This window comes from Bremia lactucae, linkage group LG7 (assembly GCF_004359215.1).
Source record: "Bremia lactucae strain SF5 linkage group LG7, whole genome shotgun sequence".
NCBI lineage: Eukaryota > Oomycota > Peronosporomycetes > Peronosporales > Peronosporaceae > Bremia > Bremia lactucae.
Window position 1 is genome coordinate 1,266,437 of NC_090616.1, and position 9,481 is coordinate 1,275,917.

Genomic DNA, 9,481 nt, shown 5'->3' on the forward strand with positions numbered 1-9,481 from the left:
GATGATAAAAATCGTCTTCTTTCAACATTCCTTTTTTACGCAATTCATTAAAATTACATAAATTTACTATCATAAACAATTCAAACTGGAAAAGGTGCAAGAGAGAGGTAACGAGATGCTAGCTAACGATTTTGAGAAGCGACGAAGAACGTCAAGACTTGGGACAAGTCCTGCGCTTCTTCCATTTCGATTTCGTCTTCGCCAGCTCTTAAAGTGGAAAAATCCAGAAAGAGAAACGTGATTTACGCCGAGGACGTTCTCAAGGCGAAGCAAGCCGTACAGGCTAAGCTGTCCAGCCCGATAGCCAACGCTCCGTTTGTCGATGAAGATGGAGATGCTTCGTGGGGGCCTGTTGTTGTTTGCAGGTCCACCACTTGGAACGATTTCGAGCGATGGCTGGACCTCAACGATGGACGCTTGAGACGTTGGGTTTTCGAGCCGTTTCATGATGGAAGCAAAAAGGGAAGAGTACTCATTTACAGCCTGCCATCATCGGCTCACCGCGATGCTACAAGTGCGATTACAAGTTCGATCATTACTCAAATACAACATGCCGGAAATGACATTGACCTCTATTTGTCTCTAAAAACGGGACAGATAACATGTAGGACTGGTGATCGTGGTCAAGAACCAGACGATTCTCTCACTCCTGTAGATCTAACTATTGGGGGAGAGGTGATGAGGGCTGCAGATCATGCTCCATTTCCAAATGTCATTATTGAAGTGGCATTCAAAAATGAAAGTCTGACAATACTCCGAGCCAAACTCGTGCGGTGGATGGATCCCACATACTCGTCTGTTCAAGTAGCGATTGGAATTAAAATTTTCCCGGCAAATTTGCGTCGAGTTGCTATCTTGCACCAACGTGGACAGCCGATTGAAGAAGTGGAGTTTGGGCAGAATCGCCCAGGTCCGTTGACAATTTCGTTTCCTATCAGTGCAATATACGCTAATGCTGCTTTGCCGCCATCTTTGACTGGTCATCAAAACAATCAAATTGTTATTGACCTTATTGCCTTGCGAGGAGTGATTAACGCACATATTTAGCTTGCGTTTAGGCTGACAACCTAAGTTTTTGGACCCTTTGATTAGTGTATCGCGTTTTATTAATTACTTCATAAACTCTTTGTTAAGTATTTATTTAATTCATTATCCTCCTTCTCATATGTACAAGAGAGAGCATTGACTTTCTTGACTTGTTGCATACAAATTTTGCCACGGCTTGCGTCTCCTTGAGGTCTATGGCTTTCATAATCCTGTTTCCATCATAAACTGAATTTAATTATGTGCTGCACTTGATGCGATACATTCCATCTGCTCGTCCTTTTCACTGTGTACTACTTTGCGACTGTTGCACGGAAAATGAGTTTTTGTCCTGCAAAATCTACTCGATCTGTTTCGTAATTTCTTCAACGACCAATTATACTCCGTCTGAATGTTTTTAGACATAATGTCCTGCGTATAAGTTGATTCGACAAAGTGTCATTAAAACAACAGCAAGAGAGAATACCCTATACTTCTCCAACGTTTGCGGTCTGTTATTTGTGGTCAATTGTTCGAAATAGGACGCCTGCTCCTATAGCAAAGGAAATTGTGAAACAATGTATTAAAAGCAACATCCGCGCGACTAAAACGTACTGTACCAAACTTGGCTGCTAGAACGGCCAAAGACATGAAAACAAATCGTTCTATTGTCTGTAAAAACACAAGAGCCAATGTGTTGCATTTAAAAGTGAGTATATATGCCATGAAGAGCCGAGACAAGCGCGTAAGCTTGGACAATACTTGGTCTGATTCGTCAGCTGCCTCCAGTCAATTTTAACAGCTGCTGCAGCTGCCAAGCAATCATTTCGCCAGATTTGAAAGACACACCTTTTCCTTGGTCGCACGGATAGTTCGCTGGAACAAGCCACAAGTGCTTTGTCAAGGCAGTGTGGTCATTTGTATTGCGCACTAATCCGTAAAGTCTGCTTATTCTCACACGCAACGCGAGCTTGTTGATTGATCCAAAATTTGGCATAGAGTTCGAGGGGCACGAGGTTGGGCATGACGATGTATCGAGTAAATTGAGATACCACGTGCAAAAAGCAGATATAATTTCAGCAAACGTACGGCTATTGCAGCTTCGCGCACCGTCACCGTAGCATAAGTGATGATAAAAATCGTCTAGGAGCGCATTTGGCCACTTGAATTCAATCGGAAACGCCATAACTCCAATCAAGGCTGCTTCTCTTGTGACGGAGGATGAAGTTGACGCCAAGTCATGTTTAGGACGGTTTGTGTTGCTCTTGGTTAGGTTGAATTTAATGTGGTCTACATCGCTCTCGGATTAAAGCGCATTCCGAATTGACTTAAATGATATTATTTACAAAAAAATCCGTTCGCCTCCCCACATAGACATGAACGCGTCGTGCTCCGCGCTGCGCTGCGCTGCGTGTCAATGGCCAGCGCACCGCTCCCTCACGTCCTTAACTTGTCGTGACGGCGTCTTTATTGCACTCTCATCCAAGCACAGCGCGCAACACCAACAAAAAAGGATTTACCCGTTTGTATGCAACGTTTCGGCCGCATCGCCGCTACAACTTCCCGGGTTCTCGAGCCGACGTTCTTGTGCCCTCCATGGGTGATTTTATCTCGGAGGAACTGTCGTAGAATGGATTAAAGCAGCCAGGAGACGCTGTCGCTGAGGACGACGTCGTGGTAGTGTTGGAGACGGACAAGGTGAGCGTCGACGTCCGTGCCCCCCAGAGCGGTACGATTACCATCATACTGGCTGGGGTGGACCAGATTGTGGAGGTTGAGGTGCCGCTTTTCTCTATTCTACGTGGGAATGAAGGCTCTACTACTGCCTCAAGCTCCTGCAGCTTGTGAAGGCCAGTGCTTCAGCATTATTGGAAGTTCCTGGGATCAGTGCTATGATTGACATAGATCGACAGGAGATTCTGTATCGAGACAATGTCGACGTGAGTGTAGCTGTGTCGACACCAAAAAGCCTGGTTACACTGAAATATACCGATCTTACAAGCTTTGCAAGCCGTGGCGCGATAGAAACGGGTTTGGATGCAACAGGCTATTGCCATGGTGAGTACGGAAATTCAAGTGGCATGGAACCAATGCGTGCAAGTGGAAGGGTACGGATCGTTTGCGACGAGGTTACACGGAGAAGCAAGCGATGTGGATCTTGTCGTATTTGTCGCGACGGAAGAATATCAGTTGACGAATCAACAGTGCGTCCAGACACTTGCAGATCATTTGCACGACTTGGAGGCACTTGTGGATGTGAGTGCCATCACACGAGCGTTGATTCCATTGTTAAAAGTCGTGGTTATCGTCACACTAAATGAAAAGAGCAACAGCAAGCGCTGTGAGCTACAAATTTCCGTGGACATTACGTTCGATCAGCCTTATGGAATGCCTCATAACGGCGTCGCAAGTGTCACGTTGGTACAAGGCTTGAAAAGCGCATTTTAGATATTACGAGAGCTTGCACTGGTTTTGAAACATTTTCTCGTCGAGCGTGGACTTAATGACCCCGTACGTCGGTGGCTTGTCATCATAGGAATTGTTACTCATGGTTGTCTACGTGCCTCAAGAACAAAAGGCTTTAATTTCCACAGTTGATAGACATCAACGCATGCATGACGCTGGCGATGATGACGACGTTGACGACTTTCAAGCAGCACTGCCAGCTGCTCGTACGCACTGGAATTCACGGTATGAAGCACAGCGTCTTAAGGGAGAACTCATAACAAAGAAGATTGTGAAACAATGTGCTTGAAATCGGCAACCCGCGCAACCGAAACGTGTTGAGATACCAGGTTCGGCCACTGGATCGGACCAAGGACATGTAAAAAGCCTTAAATATTGGACACGCTCTTGATGGATTCGCGCAGTCCTGTGGCAATGACTTTCGGCAGCACGTGGATCAAATTGCAGTCGTGTCGTGGGGGAACCGGCTGTCGAGACGTCTCGGGCCATGGCTTGTGCGACGTTCCCACTAAGACGCTCTCCATCGACCAGGCATTCCTCGCCCAGTGGCTGCTGTAAAAATGCTCGCCATTGATCCTCATGCCATTTGTAACTCACGACGGATTGCTCATAATTCAGGACGCGCTATAGCCTGATAATAACGTCTGCAAATCTTGTTACCGCGTTCGTCAAGTTTTCCGAGACTTTTCCGACTTTTGAAGCTTTGGGACGGCTGTGATGTATGGACAAAACGACGAAATGCTACAAGGCACAACTCGTCCTTTGTCGAACGGATAGCTTGCTGGGACCTGTCATTCCTGCTTTATCACGCGCACTATTTCGTAAAAGTCGTCTCCCTTACGCAAATGCACGGGAAAACGCGAGATTGTTGAGCAATTCAAAAGCTAAGTCATCGAGCTCGAGGGAGTACATTCGAAATAATTTTAGGGGGGCGGCATGTTGCAGCTTAGCACAGCGTCTCCGTCGCATAAGTGATGATAAAAATCGTCTTCTTTCAACATTCCTTTCTTACGCAATTCATTAAAATTACATAAATTTACTAACATAAACAATTCAAACTGGAAAAGGTGCAAGAGAGAGGTAACGAGATGCTAGCTAACGATTATGAGAAGCGACGAAGAACGTCAAGACTTGGGACAAGTCCTGCGCCTCCCATTTCAATTTCGTCTTCGCCAGCTCTTACAGTGGAAAAACCCAGAAAGAGAAACGTGATTTACGCCGAGGACGTTCTCAAGGCAAAGCAAGCCGTACAGGCTAAGCTGGACAGCCCGATAGCCAACGCTCCGTTTGTCGATGAAGATGGAGATGCTTCGTGGGGGCCTGTTGTTGTTTGCAGGTCCACCACTTGGAACGATTTCGAGCGATGGCTGGACCTCAACGATGGACGCTTGAGACGTTGGGTTTTCGAGCCGTTTCATGATGGAAGCAAAAAGGGAAGAGTACTCATCTACAGCCTGCCATCATCGGCTCACCGCGATGCTACAAGTGCAGTTACAAGATCGATCATTCGACAAGTTTTAGAAGCAGGAAACGATATTAACCTCATTGATTCTCTTAAAACGGGACAGATAACATGTAGGACTGGTGATCGTGGTCAAGAACCAGACGAATCTCTCACTCCTGTGGATCTAACTATTGGGGGAGAGGTGATGAGGGCTGCAGGTCATGCTCCATTTCCAAACGTCATTATTGAAGTGGCATTCAAAAATGAAAGTCTGACGGTACTCCGAGCCAAACTCGTGCGGTGGATGGATCCCACATACTCGTCTGTTCAAGTGGCGATTGGAATTAAAATTTTCCCGGCAAATTTGCGTCGAGTTGCTATCTTGCACCAACGTGGACAGCCGATTGAAGAAGTGGAGTTTGGGCAGAATCGCCCAGGTCCGTTGACAATTTCGTTTCCTATCAGTGCAATATACGCTAATGCTGCTTTGCCGCCATCTTTGACTGGTCATCAAAACAATCAGATTGTTATCGACCTTATTGCCTTGCGAGGAGTGATTAACGCACAAATTTAGCTTGCGTTTAGGCTGTCAATTTTAGTTTTTGGACCCTTTGATTAGTGTATCGCGTTTTATTAATTACTTCATAAACTCTTTGTCAAGTATTTATTTAATTCATTATCCTCCTTCTCATATGTACAAGATAGAGCATTGACTTTCTTGACTTGTTGCATACAAATTTTGCCATGGCTTGCGTCTCCTTGAGGTCTATGGCTTTCATAATCCTGTTTCCATCATAAACTGAATTTAATCCTGTGCTGCACTTGATGCGATACATTCCATCTGCTCGTCCTTTTCATTGTGTACTTCTTTGCGACTGTTGCAAAAAAGGAGATTTTGTCCTGCAAAATCTACTCGATCTGTTTCGTGTTTTCTTCAACGACGAATTATACTCAGTCTGAATGGTTTTGGACATAATCTCCTGCGTATAAGTTGATCCGACAAAGTCTCATTAAAACAACAGCAAGAGAGAATACCCTATACTTCTCCAACGTTTGCGGTCTGTTATTTGTGGTCAATTGTTGGAAATAGGACGCCTGCTCCTATAGCAAAGGAAATTGTGAAACAATGTATTAAAAGCAACATCCGCGCGACTGAAACGTACTGTACCAAACTTGGCTGCTAGAACGGCCAAAGACATGAAAACAAATCGTTCTATTGTCTGTAAATACACAAGAGCCAATGTGTTGCATTTAAAAGTCAGTATATATGCCATGAAGAGCCGAGACAAGCGCGTAAGCTTGGACAATACTTGGTCTGATTCGTCAGCTGCCTCCAGATAATGTTAACAGCTACTTCAGCCGCAAAGCAATCATTTCGCCAGCCTTGAAAGGCACACCTTTTCCTTGGTCGCACGGATAGTTCGCTGGAACAAGCAACGAGTGCCTTGTCAAGGCAGTGTGGTCATTTGTATTGCGCACTAATCCGTAAAGTCTGCTTATTCTCACACGCAACGCGAGCTTGTTGATTGATTCAAAATTTGGCATAGAGCTCGAGGGGCACGAGGTTGGGCATGACGATGCATCGACCGAATTGAGATACCACGTGCAAAAAGCAGATTATTTTCAGCAAACGTACGGCTGTCGCAGCTTAGCGCAGTGTCACCGTCGCATAAGTGATGATAATAATTGTCTAGGAGCGCATTTGTCCACTTGAATTCAGTCGGAAACGCCACAACTCCAATCAAGGCTGCTCCTCTTGTGACGGAGGATGAAGTTGACGCCAAGTCATGTTTAGGACGGTTTGTGTTGCTCTGTGTTAGGTCGAATTTAATGTGGTCTACATCGCTCTCGATTTAAAGCGCATTCCGAATTGACTTAATGATATTATTTACAAAAAATCCTTTCGCCTCCCCCCTCCAATGGGTGATTTTATCTCGGCGGAACTGTCGTAGAATGGATTAAAGCAGCCAGGAGACGCTGTCGCTGAGGACGACGTCGTGGTAGTGTTGGAGACGGACAACGTGAGCGTCGACGTCCGTGCCCCCAGAGCGGTACGATTACCATCATACTGGCTGGGGTGGACCAGATTGTGGTGGTTGAGGTGCCGCTCTTCTCCATTCTACGTAGGAATAAAGGCTCTACTACTGCCTCAAGCTCCTGCAGCTTGTGAAGGCCAGTGCTTCAGCATTATTGGAAGTTCCTGGAATCAGTGCTATGATTGACAAAGAGCGACAGAAGATTCTGTATCGAGACAATGTCGACATGAGTGTAGCTGTGTCGACACCAAAAAGCCTGATTACACTGAAATATACCGATCCCACAAGCTTTGCAGGTGTGCGAAAAGAGCTCGCGGAGCTTGCAACTTGTGCGCGTGATGGCAAATTGACGCTGGAGGAAATGACGGATGGCAACGTGTCGATTTCGTCTTTGGGTCCCTCATAATACGCCGATTACTGACCAATCACAGTCGGGTATTCTAAGGACGCATGATAGACGCGATTGCAACATGCTCGTTCTACGAGAGTGCGACGTCAGAAAAAGCGACGCCGACCTATCGTTAATCTCTGCTGTTTCACGAGCTTTTGCCGCTCGAGCGCGGATTCACGACGCCGTCATCGTTCGGCATTGCTCATCGACGTCTTCTCTGTCCGGACGCACATATTGCGTCTTGAGCTTAGGCACACACACGGCGGACACGTGAGCGCGTCCGCCATAATGTTCTTGTCGACACTTTACGAGCTTCTTAGTCTCTTCGACGCACTTGGCCATTTCAGGGACCGTCCGAGTGCAATAAATGAGTTTTCCCGCGGTTGGATGTGCGTGTTTGTAGGCTAGTGCTAACGACAAATGCGACACGGTCTTGCCCGTGCCCGTGGGCATTCCGAGCATGCATTGGCCATGTGCATCTAAAGATCGCTTGAGCTCCCACCTGTACTGGAGCTGCTACGAGTACATGCGGTCGTACGGGAAGATCACTCATTTCCAGCCCATCAATGTCGACTTTCATTGCGGAGCCACATACAACATCCGTCCTAGGAAGTATGAAATGACTTTACCATTCGAGCTTGGACGATGAGTCACGGGTCAGTACCACGACGCCTGTAAAAGACGCGGTGACACCGTAAGAGCCACTCGGCTCCACGTAAACGTCGCCCAAGAAGAAACTGTCGTCGCGCAGGTCGGCTTCTGATCGCTTATCCCCGCTTCAAGACGCCCTAGGTCTTCCCGTCACGGCAGTGCCGTTTCGACAGCTTCTAGGTCTCAATCTTCACAGGCAATCGATCGTTTCTCTGTTGCATTGCCCGTCCGATGCGAATGCGCTCTTGTATACTAAATGTTCTTCTTCCTACGACTCGCTCGCTCCGACACCATCACGACTCGTTCGAAATCCAATCCTCCGTCCGGAAGAACAGGGTGTAATGCGTAGAGAATAAGAGCAACAAGCCATGGAACGGGCTTATTGCACCCAATGGTTCATTGAAGCGGCCGAGAACGAGCGAGCTGGCCGTCTAATCGTGTTGAAACAGCTCCTATGTGAAAACGAAAAGTAAATTCAATGCAGACGTCAATGGGCGATTGCAACGATTGAAATGGAACAAGCGGTAAGGATGCGCGAAATGCTGTCGGATAATAGGGAACACACGCAATGGTTTCAATCGACGATTTCGAGGTTGTCGGAAGTTTATGAAGTCGTGTGCCCCAATAGATGGTTCGGATGCACGTATAGCTGCATGTTGAAAGACTTGGAGTCGCACTTAAAGCGCTGTGTCTATCGACAGGTGCCGGATACCTTGGACCACGTGGTTGAAGATACTATGACGGATTTCCACTCGTACGACGCCGTTTGTCCCAATGGTGTCCTCGGGTGGAAAGAAATCTGTGTTCGTGAGAACTTAGCTGCTCATTTGGCCACGTGCCCAGTCAATGGCATATCACGGGAGAAAGAGTGGGAAGAGCGATTGGAGTGGCGTCGTAATGACATTATAGCGACGGAATTGGAGCGAGCAAGACGGATGGATGAGGGGCGACAAATGGGGCTTTGTCGTTTGGGAATTTGCAACAATTGTATTAAGAGAAGACGGCAAGGATGCAAGTGGTGTTACATCAAGAGATTGCAGAGTTTTATACGTATTATAAGCGCGTGGCGCGATAGAAACGGGTATGGATGCAACAGGCTATTGCCATGGTGAGTACGGAAATTCAAGTGGTATGGAACTAATGCGTGCAAGTGGAAGGGTACGGATCGTTTGCGACGAGGTTAAACGGGAAGCAAGCGATGTGGATCTTGTCGTATTTGAAGCGACGGAAGAATTTCAGTTGACGCATCAACCGTGCGTCCAGACACTTGCAGATCATTTGCACGACTTGGAGGCATTTGAAGATGTGAGTGCCATCACACGAGCGTTGTTTCCATTGTTAAAAGTCGTGGTTATCGTTAGACTTCATGAAAAGAGCAACAGCAAACCCTGTGAGCTACGAGTTCCCGTGAACATTACGTTCGATAAGCCTCATGGAATTCCTCATAACGGCGTCGCAAGTGTCACGTTG

General features: G+C 46.8%; 1 protein-coding gene across 1 annotated transcript; it reads right to left on the reverse strand.

Annotated features, from left to right (window-relative positions):
• Positions 1-2,576: 2,576 nt before the first annotated feature.
• Positions 2,577-2,768, reverse strand: CCR75_009421 (uncharacterized protein; the record flags this gene model as incomplete). Its single annotated transcript, XM_067967460.1, has 1 exon — positions 2,577-2,768. One exon carries the CDS (start codon positions 2,766-2,768, stop codon positions 2,577-2,579), a length of 192 nt encoding a protein of 63 aa, XP_067816000.1.
• Between the last annotated feature and the right edge of the window lie 6,713 nt (positions 2,769-9,481).